Here is a 20,156-nt window from a genome sequence, read left to right on the forward strand (position 1 = left end):
TAAATCTTCAGATATTCTGCACCAAGTTAGTCTCTAGGAATTTCAGGCTAGTCAGCCACTGTATTCTAAATTAGTAACAGCAAGAGCCAAAGTAAAAACAAAGCAAATACCCATGTCCAGAAAACAAAAATAAAACCCATATGAGTTTGTTTTTATTTTTATTTAGAAGTAAAATAAAAGTGTGGCACTTCTGTCTAGAAGCCACTGACATATGCTGTGGTAAATTCAATTGTGGGAAGATGTTTTTAGCTTCCAGACTCCTTCCCATTTAAGCTTCTTCCTCTTGCTCTGGAGCTTTGTACAAGCTCTTGCACATCCGAAGACAGATCTGTTTAAGGCAGCCGCTGGACTTCAAGCTTATCAGCCGATGGTGCTTCAAAGACGTCATCTTCAACACTTTCTTCTATTGGCTTCATCTTTGCCGAAGTTCTCAGGTAGGGAGATGTCCGGCCTGGGCCTGCGATAGTTCCAAAGAAATTTTTGATTAATTTCACAATACGTACCTGCTATTTATACCCATTTGTGACACAGTACAGAATCAGATGATCCATTACTAATTCCCTCATAAGAGGATTTTATTTCTGAAAGTTTCTTTATTATTTGGCTACAGGCATCAGGAAATCCTGACATGCACCAGTAATACCTTCAGGGTTCAAATTCTACAACCACCTCAGACACACGTTTCTCCCCAACTTCAGTGCAAATCCAGAGACGGCATGAGAAGCACACTACTGTGGCCTTGACAACTGTTTTCTGTTTTGTTAGACTTACCCATGAATTATTCTCCAAAACGACACTATGACTGGTTACCTTATGAACAGAAGATATGTACATCTGCATACTTGCCATCACTGGGAAACAACTCTTAAATTGACTGGGAAAACCTGAGATGTGTACATGATCATAGTCCCAACAGTCTTAAAAATATTATAACATAAAACTTACAGAAAATGCAATATCCCTATAAACAATCATAAAGAGAACAAGATAGATTAGCAGATGAAGGTGTTTGACTGACAGAGATTTCATTGCTCTAAGAAGATCTGCTAGGAAAGCAGCAACTCGTAAAGCTTGCCAGAGCAGAGCATGCACAAAAGCCATTGCTGGCAAGACATTAAATGGAGCTTTTGTGCAAGTCGCCACTGCAAACTACATCTGTTTTAGTTAACCTTTCAGCTTGAATGTTTCACCGTAGAACTCCTTTAACATTAGTCTAACAGGTTTATTTCCCATCGTTCACTCAGAAATGATATCTGGAGCTGCACAGTGCTTCCTCTCTGAAGAGTTAACCACAAAGGTACAAGGTTGTAAACAGCTAGCATATGATGACCAAAAAGAGTAGGGAAATCTCTGAAACACCACTTCAGAAGAAAAGAGCAAGAGGTAGTGGTTCTGTCTGACAGGTCATCTGTATACAATCTAAAAATTCACGTTTTCTTGAAAAAAAATACTGGTAGCCATCACACACTGTTTCAGGACTATTCTTACTACTTCTTTAAATAAAGTTTATCAGACACACAGTAAGTGCTCTGCTAAGGAAGCCTTCTTATGAAGAAGGACTCCTTTCTGAGGAGATTGGATATTAGGAGGAAATTCTTTGCTCAGAGGGTGGTGAGGCACTGGAACAGGTTGCCCGGAGAAGCTGTGGATGCCCCATCCCTGGAGGTGTTCAAGACCAGGCTGGACGGGCCCCTGGCAAACCTGATCTAGTGGGTGGCATCCCTGCCTATGGCAGGGGGGTTGGAACTAGATGATCTTTAAGGTCCCTTCCAACCCAGGCCATTCTATGACTGTATGATTCTGTGATTCTGCTGCGTATTTTACACACAGAGAACAAAACGCTTGCTACAGGCAAGACCAGCAGGTGTTACATTACTGCACTTTTAAGTCACATTCACACAAACCTGGTTTGGAATTAGCTGTTTAGAATTTTTTGTGTTAAAGATGTATTAGTATTTTATTCTACCATTCAAAAAAAATTTAACTGTTGTGATAAAGGGATACTCAGACGCGTTTTTAAACACTGGAAATGTTAAGCACTTCTTCCCACACATGGGCTTGTACAACCTCTATGAGTGATGACTACTTTTAATCATCAAAATCCAAGGTTTAGATATAAAACTGACTTTGTTGGGAGACATCAACAAATTACACTGAAAGGTGAAAGGACATCTGAAAATGTTGGATTACAGTTTCAGCTTTTTCACATATTTTTTTTGATTTCTATATTAGAATACTTTGTTTTCAGAATGGTTTTCTTTTGTTTAAAAGTGCTTACTCTTCTCTGCAGAAATCTGAAATAAGAATCCGTAACTCTGCTGAACAGGATCCAATATTAGGTTTAATACTGTTAAGTTGTTCAGTTCAAAGCCATGCCCTTGTTTCCTCCAAATACAAAAAACTTTTCTATTCATGCCTCCACCCAGCATTGGACAGATGTTTGAGACTGAACCAGATCTTGAACGCAGGCCTTCCATACACTGCTCTTGTACTTTCTTTAGGTCCTAAACTAAAATGCCTATTAAAATGGTATTTCCTATGAAACCCTATCTTGCTGTTACCCACAAGCTGGGTGTAACATAGCCAGCACACACAGTGAGATAATGCTGATAAAAGCATTACCAAAACAAAGCCTTTCTACATTCCTGCTTAGCTCAGAAGTTCACAAATTCAGATTCATAGAAAATCTGAGTGATCTAAACCAAGCACCATGGAAAAGACCTGTATCATTAGTAAGTATGACTATCAAGCAATAGAATTATTGAATAGAAATTAATATTGAAATGTTTTTTAAAGGACTTAAAGTTCCGATTGCGTTGAACTATTTCTGCTTATCTCATATTTTGGAAAAAGAGATACAAAAATTTCATCTACTAATAAACTACATATGAATGGATAATGTACATCAAGCACACGTACCACAACATACAAATTCCACTTTATACCTTTTTGAGGATGCTTGCTGAGTTAATGTGATGTTATCAACACAAAGCATCATGCTGCAAACGACCCACTCCGTAAGCATTACAGAACTCTTGTTGGTTATTTCCTTAATATAAAAGCAAACAGTTAGTTGTGTTTCTTAGTTAATTCAATTCAAAACACAGTTTTGTTAGCAATTGTAGTTGGGGCCTACTAATTCAAATTTTTCACACTTTCACAGCAAAACACTTTGAAAATAGCCTTTTATCAGTTTCTTTGGAAAATGAGTTAAAGCTGATAAGGTGTAGAACAGCTAAATGCTTAATGTAAAAGTTTGCATTAAAAAAATAATAAATGCTCATTATTTCAAGAACATGGAAATTAGGAGAATAAGATTTGTTTTTATTGTGGCAGACAAATATCATATCTGTATTGGGAAGCTTTTGTCCACACAACTGATCACCTAACAATGACAAGACAGAAGTCCTCTAGAATTCCTGCACAAGTAAGTTTCTCATTTCTTCTTCTAAAAAAAAATACAGGTGTCATTTCCATATACTCCACACTACATCTTCTGTTTGATTTTGTTTGTTCATAATAAACTAATGCATGACTAAGAGGATCCAGGGGAACACAGCTCTGGACAGTATGCCTCAGCACATACCTCATACTGAAACTTAAAAACACGCACAAAAGACTGGCTATGCTGCACTGACAGCACCCAGAAGGTTCTTGAAAACGAAACAGTGGGAGGGTAAATGGCAGCTTTTTTTTTTCTTTTTTTTTTCCCTGTGATCCAAGAAAAAGTGCATACACGGCCACAATCCAAATTCAATACAAATCTTTAGACAGAGCTCACCTTGGTAGAAAAACCATCATTGGCAATGGCATTACACAGGAAAAACAAGTTGGCAAGTTATTTTGGCAAAAAGACAGACTGAAGTGTTATAGTTTAGTTAGACAAATCACCTTTTATCAACTACAGAAGTCAGAAATTTCATATTAATCAAAATGCAAAGAAGAAATAAATGATAGCATTTCTTGAGGTGTCTTACACACTGCTCTATGGGCAACCTCCCCACCTCTACGAAAGAGAAACACTGGACTCCAGAGGCTGCCACCACACCTATTGTTGCCAATGGCATGGTGGCACTACCAACTACACCAACCGTTGTTGTCAGAACATAAAAGACATTTAAACATCCCTCTCCTCTCTCTTGGGGAAAGTACACACCATACACCAGAAAACATGGTACATAAACCAGGAAACGTACAGCAGAGAAGAGTGTTTTTAACAAGTATATGCTAAAAATGGACGCATCTTAGGGATTAATGTAATTACAGCTGGAAATGTCAAGCATTTAGATTACTTTCTCCCAAAGCTGAAATACTGGTGTTAGTGTTCTGATGCTAGGCCTGGGAGAGAATTTTAATTTTAGCTAATTGCACAGATACAGTTTTACAATTTCTTTCAGGCTTCTGAGTGTGCCAATTTGTACAAGTGCCCTCTGTGCAGAGGAGTGGCTTCAATGCATGGAGCTTTGCCTTGGAACAGGTGAAAAGCCAGTTGAGAGCTTATGGGTAAAGATCAGAGAACAGACCAACATGGGAGACTTCACAGCAGTATCTGCTACAGGCTGCCTGATCAAGAAGAGCAAGTAGCTGGAAGCCTTCTTTAGACAGCTGGATGAAGCCTCATGATGGCAGGCCTGGGTGCTCGTGGGGAGCTCTAACCACCCCCGTAGCTGGTGGTAACAGGTTCAAGCAGTCCAGGAGGTTTCTGGAGACTGTAGAGGACAATTTCTTCACACGAGCAGTCGATGAGCCAGCTAGGGGAGGTGCTCTGCTGGACCTGTCACTGATGAACAAGGAAGAACTCATCAGGGAGGTGAAGGCTGATGGTAACCTTGGCTGTAATGTCCAAGGGCTGGTGGAGTTTAAGAAACTGAGAGAAGAGTGCAAGACAAATAGAAGAGTTACAACCCTGGGCTTGAGGACCGTGGACTGCGGCTTGCTCAGGGATCTACTTGGCAGGAACCCCAGGGTCATGGCCCACAAGGGCAGAGGGACCCTAGGACAGCTGGTTGATCTTCAAGGACACCTTCCTCTAAGCGCAAGAACAGTCCAATCCAATGTGCAGAAAGTCGAGCAAGCGTGGCAGAAGGCTGGCATAGATGAACAGAGAAGTCCTGACAGAACTCAAACACATACACATAGTGAAAGCAGGGATGAGCTGCTTGGGAGGAATACAGAAACATGGCCCACGCATGCAGGGATGGAATTGGGAAAGCCAAAGCTCAGCTGGACTTGGATCTGGTAAAGGGCAACAAGAAGGGCTACTACAAATACACAGGCAACAAAAGGAAGACCAGGGAAACTGTGAGGCCATGGCTCAGTGAGGCACAGGACCTAGGCAGAATGCAGGTGGAAAAGGCTGAGATACTCCATACCTTTTTTGCCTCAGTTTTTACACGTAAAGTTTGTCCCCAGGCCTCCCAGATTAGTAACTCTAGTGGCAGAGACTGGGAGAGTGATCCTTTACTTACAGGAAAGGTGGACTGAGTTAGGGACCACCAAAGCCAACAGGGCATACTGTGGAACCACCTGGGCTGCATCCAAGGGTGCTGAGGGTTGGCTGAAGCAGTTGCAAGACCCTTCTCTGTTGTCTTTGCAAGGCGATGGCAGTCAGGGGAGAGGCAAATGCCATGCTTGTTTTCAAGAAGGGCAAGGAGGAGGATCTGGGGGAACTACTGTTCCATCAGCCTCACCTCAGTCCCCAGAAAGGTTATGGAGCCTACCTTCCTGGAAGCTGTGTGCAAGCACATGAAGGCCAGGAAGATTACTGGGAATAGCCAGCATGGATTTACCACGGTCAGACTGTGCCTAATCAGCCTGACCATGTTCTGTGGAGAGATGACTGGCCCTGTGAACAAAGGGAGTGGAGTAAATATTGTTTACCTGGACTGTAGCAAGGCCCTGAACAGCTTGCCATTAAATCCCTCCAGCCAAACTGGTGGGAAATGGACTGGATATGTGGACTACAGTGTAGCTGTAAACTGGCTGGATTGCTGAGTTCACAGGGTGGTGAACAGCAGTACAAAATACAGCTGGCAGCTGGTTACTAGCAGGGTCCCTTGAGGCCTATAATGTTCAGTACATCTTTATTCATGACCTGGAAGATAGGACAAAGTGCACTCTTGCCAAATTCATAGACAACAGTCAAGTAATGAAGGAAACTGCTGATAGGCCACAGGGTAGAGCTGCCAGTCAGAATGGGCCTTCAGAGGTTGGAGAAAAAAACTGACAGAAATGACATGAAGTTCCACAGAGTCAAATTCCTGCACCTGGGACACAATAAGCCTATACAGCAGTACAGGCTAGGCAATGACTGGTTGGAAAACAACTTTTCAGAAACAGACCTGGGAGCCCTGGTGGACACCAAATTGAGTATGAGTCAGCAGTGTGCCCCTGCAATGAAGAAGGCCATCCATATATTGGACCATAGTAGCAAAAGCATAGCCAGCAGATCAAAGACAGTGGCTATTCTCCTCTATCTGGTAATTGTGAGGCAGGATCTGGTTTGGGCTCCCCAGTACAAGAAAGACATGGACATATTGGAGTGAGTGAGGTGGAGAACAACCAAGGTGGTCAGGAGCTGGAGCATATCGTGAACATGGAGAGGCTGTGAGAACTGGGTGTGTTCAGCCTTATGAACAGAAGACTCACAGAAGATCTTACTGTTGTTTTCAGCTACCTAATAGAAGGCTACAAAGAAGACAGAGCCAGACTCTGCTCAGAGGCATGCATTAAAGAACAAGGGACAACACTCATGAGTTGCAGTAAGGGAGAATTTTTTCACTGTGAGAGTGGTAAGGCACTGGAGGGGTTTGCACAGAGAAGGTGTGGAATCTTCAACCTTGGAAATATTCAAAGCTTGACTGGACATGGCCCTGAGTAACCTGCTGTAACTGATCTCACTTTGAGCATGGGGTTGGACTAGATGATCTCCAGAGGTCCCCTGCAACCTCAACTGTACTGTGATTATAAATGTCCTTTCAGGAAACAGAGGAGAAATTAAGAAAATAGCACTGATAATTCCACCAGCCTTTAACAACTATGTCCCAGCTGTCACCCTAGAATTCTAGCAGAGTGAAATATTATCAGGGCTTTTGCTTCCATCTCTCAGGAGATGGAACATTAAGGATTGAAAACAGACAGGCCCTCCCAGCCTGAAGGAGTCCGTGGATGAGAACTGTGAGGAACACAATGGAACACAGATAATTAAATAGAGTGCAAATCCTTTAAATCACTTCTTCACCTTAGCAGTATGTTTAACCACAATAAATAACTGGCTGTGATTTTTTTCCTCATAGATTTAAATTCTAACTACCAAAGAACAGTATTTCCCAAATCAAAATAAATAATTCTATGTGACCCTTTTAAATTGTTAAACTAACAGCTTATGCCAAAGGAGACAATTCAGCATCTTCTATTTTCTGTTGCTGTTGTTCAAAAGTGGGTTTCAGAGTTCAGACTACTGTTGAAGTATAGACTCAGGGAAATTTAAAGCAAACAACAGAAAGCCTATAAAGTATGGTTTAAAAGGCTTCTATAAAGAAATAAATTCCAAGAGTGGAAGCAAAAGGTCAGACATGGCTTCACTTACTTAATCTGTTCTGTACTACTCCTGTCATACAAAGCACATGGAAGGAAATTCTGACAGGATATTTGGAGATTTTTCAGGTGGCATCAAAAGATTAGTTATGCACTGTATCTCTCCACACCCTCCCAATGCAAACTACCTTAGGAGGAAATGCAGAGCACCCAGCTGATGAGGGGAAATGTTTTGCTTTGTTTTTTTAATTTCTACAAGCACCGGTCACAGACCAAAGGAGATACTACTGTGGCAGGCACTGTGCTTTCACACCGTTTTGCTCCTTTGCTATAAACATTCCATATTATGTCTACATATTCACATTATATCACAAATTATTACAACATATGCTGCTTTTTCTAGTGCCTACTTAAAGTAGCTTCACTTAGCATAGAAATCCTTAAAGTGAATCTTTAAGATTCTACTGTTAGGTCCTTACACTTGGTTAATTTACAGCAGCAACCCAAAAGCTACACGTTGCTCCTATTGATGACAATAGGAGTTCAACAATCATCTTTAGTGATCAACCAAATTGTGTCCAAAACCGGCATGAACTATTCTGAGCACTCACGTAGAGAGGATGCAGAGGAAGTCCCACGAAGAAACATCTGCAAGCCATCCTCACTGTCGCTGGTACTGGCCATACTGTTTCTCATCTGCATCACAGATAGCTGTGAGCAAAGACTAGGCTGACGATCAATCTTTTTTGAGGCCTAAAAAAAAAAATATGTTATTTAAAAAGAGGAATCAAGTAAATTCAAAATAAAAATGGAGACTATTTGCTCTGTAGTTGACACTCTGGTCTCAGCTGTGACTATTTATGAATCAAGAAAGAGCAGAAGATTCTATGCAGTGTAAATTGATTTAAATGCAAATATAAGATGCCAGTAATATATTGGAATTAGAACATCAACAAGCATGAATTATTAAATTTTACTTCTGTGTTGTACTGGAATTTGCAGGTATTTTCCTACAGACAGATTTATTTTTATTATATGGTAATCCATTACTCAGGTATGATGCTTTGTAATCACATACAGGCTTCATGACAGCGTGGTCCTCCTTGCTAAGAACTGGTTCTTGATTATACTGAAGACAAATTAAATGCATCATATGTACAATATTCTCCGTCCAATGATTTTAAGGTCTTCTATTTGCTTGGAGGACTTTTTCTGAGATGTCTTTGTACTATCATATTTACTTGAAACAATACATTTTATCTTATTAAATCAGAATTATGAAAATCACAAAGATATTGCAGGTGTATGTGAAAGGTGGTAATCAATGGCATATGCATAATGAATAACTCCATTTTACTGAACTTTAACAGTCAGGAATTACCACTCTATTTCATGTAGAGAGGAACAACTATTTTCCCAACAGTAGTGAAAATCTCCTTATGTATAAGTCATAAAGTTCCTTACAATTAAAAAAGTATTTTTCCTGTTTTCCAACATACAACAAATAGACACTCTTCTTAGCTACTGTCATTTTGATAATGAATAATCTACACTGGATTTGTTTTGGCTGCTCTCCTGTATGTCCCCTGTGTACAGAAGTCTACTACAAAATTTTCTGTTGAGATTGTTACCAGCTGAAAAGTACTAAGGACACCAGGAATATGTACATTTGGCAATTAAGCCTGTGAGAAGTGACACATGCATAGGGTTCTGGCAATGAGGAAATGAAGGTTGTTTTACTTGACAGAGCGTTCCTGTCCCGCATTATGTAGGAAGGGCTTGTGCAACAGGAAATTCATTTGAGGAAGAATAAAAAGGTACTACAAATTTTCCAAATACTCACTCTTGCTGTTTATAACATATATTTTCCAAAGCCGTTGAGATGCAAAAGTTACAATGATTTTGAATTCAAATGACTACTTTCACTAAAAATAAAGACTTGGTACAAACACAAGTGAAAATGAAAATATCATTTAATTAAGAAATATACATAAAATTGTGAAGCCAAATATCTGTATATGATGTTAACATTTTAAATGACTTTTGAGTGAAATATATACTCGGTGTATACATAACTCAAAAGTGTTATTAGCTGTAACAAAGTTAAATTGACCTTTTCTGTTCATACTGACACGTCTGTATATTATAAAGCTATACCTTTATAGTTTACTAGTAGCTCTACTATATTTACCAAATACCTCTATTTAGCATACAGTAGTAAATACAGACAGGGTAAATACAGAGCTAGAAAGTCCTTTCAGGCTTGATCTCATCTAGCTCAACAGGCTCAACAGGTTGGGTATCCATTGGATTTTCCAAGCTCTGCATACCATAATAAACATTTCAAACAGCAAGGACTGCCATTTGATGACAGCAATACCCGTGCCTGCAACACAGCAGAAGGATTAATAGGGAGGAGGCAGGAGCTGTTCCCACAAGGAAACCTGAAAGGAATATGCTGATGACAAATCCTTGCACTACTGTTTTCATAAAATGTGCAAATGTTGTATTAGTCAAAGGGTGAAGGAAATCAAATGGATAGGAAGGACACAGAGAATGGGATAAAAATGACCTAAGCTAAGACAGTATGAAGAAAAAAAAAAGGATAAAGAGGAAAAAGTAAAATAAGAGAGAGAAAGAGAAGGGATTTCTTCTGGCAATGAATATATTCAGATATTCAGACTGCATCTGTTTCAGACTTTTTGGAGGATAGCATGAACTCCTTGTGAGGTGAAGTTGCAATGTCCCAGCAAATCAATTTTCTAACATATTTAATTCAGCAATTCTTTTCTGCCAGATTTTGGTAGCTGGACTCTGTTAAAGTCTAACCACCTTCCTGTTGTTGTTTTTAACATTTTGAAGGTATGATAAGGACTTTTTACTTAAAAATAACCAATTAAGACCTTACAATGAGTATTCCATGTGGTGTTATCAGGAAATACTGATACTAGTGCTGAAGTTCTACCATGCCAGAAGTCAGCAGCACAAGTGTGTTGCAGATGAGTTTGTACACTATGCACAATAAAAATACCCTAATGTGCCTAGAGTCACCCACATGTAAAGAAAAGAAGGGAATGAAAGAAAGAAGGAAGATAAGAAGAGAGAAAATAAGAAAATAAAATAGGAAGAAAGCATAAAAGAGGAAAAAGTCAAGAAAAAAACTAAAAGAAGAGGAAAAAAGAGGGAAAAAAAAAGAAAAAAATTAAAAGGAATGTAGAAAGCAACTGTCCCCCCGAGATGCCTGCTGAATGCAATTCTTAGCACACAAAGAAGGCATGCTGCTACATGTTCCTTCCTGATGCCATACTCCAGAAATGACTTACTGTCTATACAGGCAGTTTTTGTTTGTTTGTTTGTTTGTTTTTTAATACAGTACATCTCTGTCCTCTGTAATTCTTGCCCTCTTTTTTTTTTAAAAAAAAAAAAAGAGAAAAGCTTTAACCACATATTTTGTAAGATATACTTCATAGATGGTACATTCCTGCTAGATCACTTTTAGTTTATTGCACTAGTAAGACTCACAACCTCAGATGATCAATGAAAACAGTGATCTGAAATAGTTTTGAGGATCTGATTTCAAGACAGGGTAATCCTCAGTGTCACTGACCACTGTAATCCCCTATGTCATTGACCAGAGGGCAGAATAAGCAGTGTTTTACTGCTATAAAATCGTTTCTATGACAATTCTTTTTTTTTCCTCTCCTTATAACCAGTAGAAAACTGAGAAAACTTGCAATGTCTAATTAACCATAAATACCTTACAAGTGAAGCATGCTATGTAATTTGTATGGTAGAATTAACTATTTAACCTGTATGTATTTATGGGCAATCTGACAAAAATGATTTTTCCTCTGAGTTAGTGTGAGTTAAGTCAACAAAGACAGAATATGAAAATACTGTATTATAAATATCCTAAGCTTTTCATAAATTATGGTGAAAGTTCTTCAAATAAATTACATGAGAACCCTAGAGCCACTACATAAATAATAAAAAAAATCACTACTAGCAGCTGAGTGGCATACCTTCCAAATCTTGAAAAGCCCTGTAACTAAGGAAGGAAACAAAATGAAAGTAAAACAAGATAATCAATATATCCATGACTACATCCAGACCACTTACCATGACACCTAAAACATGCTCCCTCTACACGCAAAGAATGTAATTACAGCTGAAAATGTCAAACAGAATGAATTATTTTCAGACCTCTTAGCAAAGGTATTTATATGGATTTCATGCCTTCTTCCACTAATACTACTGTATCAATTCAACATTGCCTTTTTTTCTCATATTTGCAACACTCAAACACATGTTGAAATTATTCTTTCTGGCAATCAGTGTTATCCAGCAATCTGATCACAAGTGAATTCTTCTAAAATACCCTGAAGCTTCTTTGTACAAAGGTACACATTTATTAGTTAGAAATGATATCCGAGAAGAAGCACCTTTTTAGCTACTGCTCACCATGTCTGCTAGTTGGCAGTAGCCAATCAGTTTGGAATCTCAGTTATTCATCTTTCTTGCACATTACTGTGCTAACATCAACCAGTATTGATGCTGACAAAAATGTTGCACTGACTCATACTTTGGCACTAAAAGGCAATATGAGTATGAATTCAGCAGCAACAGATAGCAACAGATAGAAAAAGGTGCTTTAAGATGATTTAAAGTTGAAGTAACAATACATTTGTGTGAGGCAGGAAAATTCCCAAATGAAACTTCATTTGCTTACCTTGTCATTTAAGGTTGGGTCATTCAATGAATACAGTTTATTTGTAATATCTTTGCCAATAAGATACTTAAAGATCTCATAAAGAAATGGTTCAGATTCCAGAAAATAAGTCAGCCTTTCTCTGGACCAGCACAGGAACTTGCAATTATCATCTGCGATAATGGTGACCTGAGAAAACATACTCAGAATTAGCCCTTCTCTTTTGCCTGAAGGTAAGTGCTACCATTTTATTTGTGCCTCTGTTTAAAATAACTCTTAAATCCATAAAACTTTTTGTGGTCCCTTAGAACATGATATTTACAAATTTAAAACAGCTCATATATTTATTATCATCATATTTTTAACATATACGCATGGCCAGTTTGATTTGCTGAAAGTCTGGTAGGAAATAATATGGAGGGGAAATCTCTGCTAAGTTCCAAAACTTTAAGTGTTTATGTTACAGGAGATTTACATACAAACGCAGTCCTGTGCTGGTGACACTACTCACATCCCAACAGACCTACATATTGCTTGGTTTTAGTTGATGTCACCGTGATCAAGCAGGAAGAATTGGTGTAATCCAAAAGTTTCCTTGAAAGAGTTTTTAAAAGGAGATTAAAAAAAAAAAAAAACGTTTAATCTCTCTCTCTTCCTTGTCAGACCTCTTGATCTCACAAGCACTACCTTCTAGCATGTGAACCAGGGACCTCTTTGCTTAGTTATTGACAATTCTGCTGTTGACAGCTGCAGCCTAGTCTACATCCTCTCTAGGCAGGCAGTAGCATTTATAAACAACTCAACAGATTTGTCCAGCTGTGCCAGTGGAGGGCAGTGGCACACAGAAATCAGCCCTGTGATGCTGCAGCATGTTTTACAAGATGAAGTCAATCATCTAGGAAGAAAAGAGGTGCCCTGTACTATCACAGACTAACTTTGCCTCCTAAAAACAAATAAAAATATATAAAGCCTAAGAGAAAATATGAAGTCTAAGGAAAACTGTCAGATATACTCAGGTTTTAACTTTACTGTCTGTTAACAGTAAAGTAAACAGGCAGAGAAATACAAGCTTGTAAAGAACTCGTCAGCGTTGCCAGCAGATGGAGTCCCTAAGACGAAATTCACATCCTGCTTCGATGGCACTCCCGAGAACATTTATATTGCAGCACGCCGAAATGGCAAACAGCAAGCAAATCTCACGAGTGAAGGATGTGTACTGCACTAGACTGCAATAATTTTTCAGGCAGGCACAACTTGAGGCGTGAGCTTTTTCCCTTTGGCAGAACTGATTCATATCTAGCCATTTGAGAGAAATAGATTGTATGAAGAGGTCCACAGCCCTGCAGGATGCCTTGCTGCCGTGAAATGAATACATCTTGACAAGTATCTCTCTTTGGCATTAAGCCTAGTATTTGACTGGAACATGTTACATCAATCACTGACTTTACATTCCGCATTACTCTTCCTCCCTCCCTTTCTGCCATGATACCAGCAGGGATGTATCCAGTCCAGCCATAGTCCAGTAATTACTACATAGACACTGTTAAAGAATATCAAGTAAGAGGCAGCAGAACAGTGATTTCAATACTATGTGAAAAAAACCCCTTCTCTAGTGATAGTATTTTTTACTACAAGCTATAATATATTCATTAACGTACTAGCATAATTAAACCACTAAAGATATATATCCTTATTGCTCCCATATGTATATTTTAATTCTAAGCAGTGTGATCACCTTCAGTTAATGCTGCTTTAACAACTTTCAAGATTATAGAAGCATTTAAAACCTTTAGATAAATACCAATTTTAAACTATTAGTTCCTGCATTTTAAAAATCTTTCATTTTGTAACACCAAACTTTACCGTAATTAATTTTCCTTTTCTGTTCTTTTGAACTAGTGAAGAGACTGCTTGCATCATCTTTTTCTCCACTAAAGCTCTCTCTTAAATAATTTCTCCTGAATAGTGTTTTAATACAAAATAAACTTGCGAACAGTAAAAAGAGAGAACAGAAAATCAAAGGACAGACTATTCAGTAAACACCATCATAATACTGTTTTGCAGCATTTCATTTTAAAGAGTTTTTCTTGATATGGGCCACCACTAAACACCAGTACTAGAAAGGCAGCGTATGACTTAAACCAAAGTGTACCTGGAATTTCTCACCCCGGTTCATCTGAGTTGATCGAAATTCAGGTGAATCTATAAAGGCACAGGGGTAAATATTATGCAGAAAATGCCCCCGATAAGAGACCTTCATTCTGGAAATAAAAATGTATGAAACATCACTTTAAAATCATGGAGGTTGATTTATTTGATATAATTTGAATATGATTATTGACAATGGTAATGCATAAAGTAACAGGCTAAAATATCTATTTCTTCTGGAGTTTCAGCCAAAGAACCAACCTGTTTTCTGCCTGAACCTCCACTGATTCCAATTCTGGTTGCCTGATGTGGTGTGTAGCCTCAAAACTCTGCTATTCAAAAGGAAAAGGTCTGAAGGGTAATGACCCTACAGCCACAGCAGAATCAGGCTTCCTTTAGATAACTAGCTTCACAGTGATGAGCAGCCAATGACGTCAAAGAAAACCATGAAACCTGATGTCACTGTTGCCACCTACAAAGACTGGTTAAAATATTGGCCAGAACTTAGCAAGAACTTCAAGATTACAGCCTGGCCATGGGGATTTATTTTACCCTTTCTCATCTGGGTCTGTCAGCCAGGTCTGGTCAGTGCACTTGCCCCTTTCTGTACATGTGCAATGACCCAATTTCAATAGGCCTCTTGGTTTACAGTCAACTGGAGGGTTACTCTTCCCCTCCCTCACGAACAATATTTTTTAATGTTAAACCCAGGGAATGCACTGAGGATAAGACTTAGATATCCAAAACCGGAACAAACTTCTTGCTTGTTCTGGAAGACACTTTCTCTGGTATTTTATGAATATAATCTCCATTAAAATCAATATGGCTGTACACACACATGGAGGCACAATATATTTGCAGTAGGACACATCGCTGTCATTTGAAAATAGTGTCAGAAAATAGCCTATGGCTAGAGGCTATGTGGCTATAGACCATAGCATGCAAGAAACAGTAACATTTACAAAACTAGCAAGCAACCAAACAACTTTTTAATGAATTCAACCACCACACAATACATAAGACTGTTCCCAAGCTTTATAGCACCTACTTCCCCTTCAGCAGGATGCTCAGCCTATCATCAACTGATGTTTTATCCTCTGCAGCATAAGCTTGACCTGTCTTTAAAGTTTGAATGTTGCAAAATTGCCCAGTTAATCTCTGGAACAGCTCTGGAGGCACATGGAGTGGTTCAAACATTCTCTTGTAGAGGCTACTGAGCTCCTTCTCTATCTTGATCTAGAATGCAAACACAAAAAACATCAATACAGAGACAGACTGGTTAAAAAAGACTGCATGCATGCTTTAGCTATTAAATCTGAGTAATATCTTTGTCTTTCATGTGTTTAGTCAAGAAAAGAAGTAGTAAATGTGTGACATCTATCCACAATGCTGCCTATGGCAGGGTGACCAAAACCTTAGCTAAAACCAGCCAGGCTGGCAGCGTGGTGATTTAGTATGCTGTTCTATACAAGTGGCATGGTAAATCAGACACAAGGAGTCTTTTGAGACTTCTTTTCATCTAACAGGGAATAGAACTTGGATGAGAATTACACAGAAAAAAAATGAGGTTGCCTGCATTTTTCACACCATATCCACAACACATTTTGGCCATCTCTCAGACTCTCCTGGGAACCTCTCATCCCTTAGCTTCTTGGCTGACTTGCAGTAGAAAAGCAGGACTATGAGTCCTGAAAAACAAACCCATCATATTGAAACCACATGTGATGAGGGAGGAAAAAAGCAATGCCAGCTGAACATCCCACATCTAGGAGCCCACCCAAACTCAGGCAGCAGCAATGAGGGAAAGGAAGCTGGCTGAAATCCCAAGCCTGGAGATCTTTCCTGAATGAAGGCAGCAGGGAATGAGACAGTGTCCTGGCCTCCCCTAAAGCAGAGGCAGCTTGAACAAACAAATTAGAAGAATGAGCATCAGATCACGAAAAGATACCATATACATAGAAAAGAAAAAAAGGAAAAGCAACAAAGAAAAAAGGTAGATAAAGAAGAAAATGAGTCACCACTTCAACAAATGAGAATATTCCAAGTTTATGTATTTTTCTAGATTTTTTTTTTTTAATATTAGAAAAAGGGAAAGATAGAGTAAAGCAGCACAGGAGTCCAGGAGTCACTTTTCAGCTGATGGTAGCCAACAGCGCCAACTGAGAAGCTTCTGAGCACCCTGTGGTTGGAGGTGGAAGGGGTCCAAAATGATCATGGGAGGCCCTGGGCTGACTGAGGCCCATGAGGGCTTCCAACTGTCAAGTATATACTATTTCCTCCCCAGCAGACTATTTTAGGGCAAAAATAATAGTCTTTTACCCCTACAAAATATATGTATTCCGTACCAATAATCCTCCCTGAGCTGTTCTTCATAGAATTACATATGAGTGCTGAATAGTGAACCAAGCATAACAGAAGTTTTTGGGAAATTCATTAAGGTTTATATGTTTTTTATTTAAATCTAGAACAAACTAAGCTTAAGCAGAAACTTTCCAGATTTATGGAACCATATTTGAATTATATCACCCACAAGCTCAATCACTGAATGCCATCCATCCCACATATGGGCCACTGAACTCCAGGGGAATCACTTTGGAACTGACAAGTAGAGATGGTGGGTTAATCCCACAGAAACAGGATACAGCTACTTATTAAATTTCTGCACAGGAAAAGATAAGGCCGCTTATGTGACCTTGACGTTATCATTTCATGACTTCTCAGGATGGTCTTTGCAGCCTTTATTTTTCCATAAAAGCTCAACAAAAGAACATCCCAAACCTGCAGTCTTCACTTTTCACCTAAACAGCCTCAAAACATGGAAAGCAAAAGCAAGCTTATAAACTACTGAGACTTCTACGTAGCCTTGCAAAACAGATACTAATACCTATTTCCAAGGGCTTAATACGAAAAATTCTTCTGAGAGCTCCTGAGAACTTTCTTTTGCTTATACACAGCTGAACTTATCGTTAACTTTGTGTACATTTGCCACCCACAACTATATTAAAATTCTTAGGTTTTGTTTGTTTACTTTTTTGACCTGTCCATACATATACTTCAATCAAATGTAACTTACTGTCTCCTCAAAACATTTAAATGGATCTTTCTATTACATCACTTTGGCAAGATTTTGTTACATGTCTCCCTTCTCCTACAATATCATCTCTGCCACAGGACTGAGAAGACAAGGGCTGGAATACAAATGTTCAGACAAGATGATCAATAAAGTCACGGAATCACAGAATAGTTGAGCTTGGAAGGGGCCTTTGGAGGTCATCTTGTCCAAGCCTCTGCTCAAGCAGGGCCACGTAAGGTAAAGTTGCCCAGTACCTTGTGCAGACAGCTTGTGAGTATTGCCAAGGATGGAGATTCCACCACCTCTCTGGGCAACCTGTGCCAGTGCTCCATCATCTGCACAGCAAAAAGCGTTTCCTGATGTTCAGATAGTGCTCCCTCTGTTTCAATATGTGCCTGTTGCTTGTTGTTCCATCACTGGGCACCACTGAAAAGAGCTTGGATCTTTTTTGCATGTTTGCTACCTCCCTTGGCTCTTCTTTGCGTGTTTGCAACCTCCCTTCAGGTATTCATACACATTGACACGATCCCACTTGAACTTCCTCTTCTCCAGGCTGAACAGTCCCAGTTCTCTCAGCCTCTCCTCCTAGAAGAGATGCTCTAGGACCTTCATCGTCGTGGCCCTTTGTTGGGCTCCCTCCAGTGTGTCTGTGTCTCTTGTGTTGGGGATTGCCCTGAACTGTTTGATTTCAAAATATGTTCCATATACATGTGAAGTTGGGCAATTTGTTTGGCCCACAGCTTCTCCAGGAACTCACTCATTTTTAGGACCCACGCCAATTTAATTTGTATCTCTTTCTATCCATGAGCACTGCAAGTCAAAGAGAGAGAAATTCCTTTCTCAGATAAACATACAGGTAGCTCCCAAGACTCCTGAATTCAAAACAATAACGACATGAGGAGCTAATTTGGCCCTAGAGTGCTAATGCACTCCCTTAACTAGCACACAATTCAGATTTCATGATCTCCCTTGTGTGTTTAATACTTAGGAAAGAAAACAGCTGTAACTACTTTCCTAGAGACCGATCAGGTTGGACACTGTAGATACACTTCGGATAGCCTTCCTTGTTTCACCCTCTGCAAGCACAGTTGACTCTTTCTCCAGTCATGCTTGTGGGTCATATTCCAAATGAGCCATATGGGTAGGTGTAATGTTTTGTTCAGCAATGGTTGAAATATTTTGGGATCCTGCCAAAGCTCAGAGTCAGAGCTCTGTAGAGACACTGATTAGACTCTTTCAGCTTCCACTCAGACTGGAAAAGCCAAATCTGTAAAGCTCTAAGGAGTCAAAACTACAGAAATAATCTTTTGGTCAGAAAAAAAATTCACTGTTATTTTGCATGCCACGTTTAATAAAATAAATATTTAACAACCGAAAATATCAATTATTCATTTTGTAATATGGCTAACTTGTAATTATCTTCCATTCTTTTATTTCCTTAAAAATGTAATTTGCGAGGATGACTAAATAAAATTGATTTTGAGATGGGCAATATAATACATGCAGACAGAAAATCTAATTCAAAATCAGTTTCTAACTTTTTTTTTTCATCCTCTAGCTTTTTATAGAAAAACACTAAAAAAACAGCCTGAAAGTTCATAGTAAACAGAATCTGTACGAGAGCTAAAAAGACATATGTGACTACCAGGCATCATTTCTTCAAGTAATCTTGCTGTTCATAGCCTGTAAAAAGGCAATTTATATATTGCTTGGGATTCTACCATGCTTCCATATACTTTCCAATATTGTTCAAATTCGCACAATTTACTGAGAATTTAGAGCCCAGTTTTCAGAGGTGCTGAGGACCCAGACCACACCTGCAACGGCAGGAATACAAATCTTCTGAAAACCAGACTACAGACTCCAGTTCTCCATTGTGGTACAATTTAGATTAGCATGAAGTGATTTTTTTCCTCATACTGCTAGAAAGCAGCAATGAAATGCATCTCACCTAACTGTGAGTATATAAAGGTAGGTTAGTAGTTAGTAATGGTTGTGCATGCTTGTTCTCTAGTCACTGGAGAGGGATGGCAATATCACATCTTCAACAGGTATTAGGCAGGTGGGTTGAATTACACTGGACAAACTAGCTTAAACTAGATGTATAACCCTGGGACTGGGACTGTTTAATATCTTTTTCAACAACATAGACAGTGGGATCAAGTGCACCCTCAGCAAGTTTGCAGATGACACCAAGCCGAGTGGTGTGGTTGATGCGATAGAAGGAAGGGATGCCATCCAGAGGGACCTGGCCAAGCTGGAGAAGTGGGCCCATGTGAACCTAATGAGGTTCAACAAGTCCAAGTGCAAGGTGCTGCACCTGGGTTGGGGCAATCCCAGACATGAGCACAGAATGGGAGAAGAACTCACTGAGAGCAGTCTTGCAGAGAAAGACTTGGGGGTTGTGGTGAACAAAAAGCTTGACATGAGCCAGCAGTGCATGCTTGCAGCCCAGAAGGCCAACTGCATCCTGGGCTGCATCAACGGAGTGGCCAGCAAGCCGAGGGAGGGGATTGTCCCCCTCTGCTCAGCCCTTCTGAGGCCCCACTTGGAGTCCTGCATCCAGGTCTGGGGCCCCCAGCACAAGAAGGATGTGGAGCTGTTAGAGCGGGTCCAGAGGAGGGCAACAAAGACGATCAGAGGGCTGGAGCACCTCTCCTATGAAGAAAGGCTGAGAGAGCTGGGGATGTT

General features: G+C 39.5%; 1 protein-coding gene across 2 annotated transcripts in view; it reads right to left on the minus strand.

Annotated features, from left to right (window-relative positions):
• Window positions 1-231: 231 nt before the first annotated feature.
• BVES (blood vessel epicardial substance) overlaps window positions 232-20,156 on the minus strand; it is a 29,919-nt gene continuing 9,994 nt past the window's right edge. The window contains exons 4-9 of one of the 2 annotated variants that reach the window (XM_035564811.2): window positions 15,441-15,628; window positions 14,397-14,505; window positions 12,266-12,433; window positions 8,148-8,289; window positions 2,946-3,049; window positions 232-457 (exon numbers count right to left, since the gene is read on the minus strand). In XM_035564811.2, coding sequence (XP_035420704.1) covers window positions 2,982-3,049; window positions 8,148-8,289; window positions 12,266-12,433; window positions 14,397-14,505; window positions 15,441-15,628 — 675 coding nt within the window. In that variant the 3' untranslated portion in view covers window positions 232-457; window positions 2,946-2,981. The remainder of the gene's footprint in view (window positions 458-2,945; window positions 3,050-8,147; window positions 8,290-12,265; window positions 12,434-14,396; window positions 14,506-15,440; window positions 15,629-20,156) is intronic. The other variant, XM_035564810.2, reaches the window with a different exon arrangement.

The sequence above is a fragment of the Cygnus atratus genome, chromosome 3 (assembly GCF_013377495.2).
Source record: "Cygnus atratus isolate AKBS03 ecotype Queensland, Australia chromosome 3, CAtr_DNAZoo_HiC_assembly, whole genome shotgun sequence".
NCBI classification, from domain to species: Eukaryota; Metazoa; Chordata; class Aves; order Anseriformes; family Anatidae; genus Cygnus; species Cygnus atratus.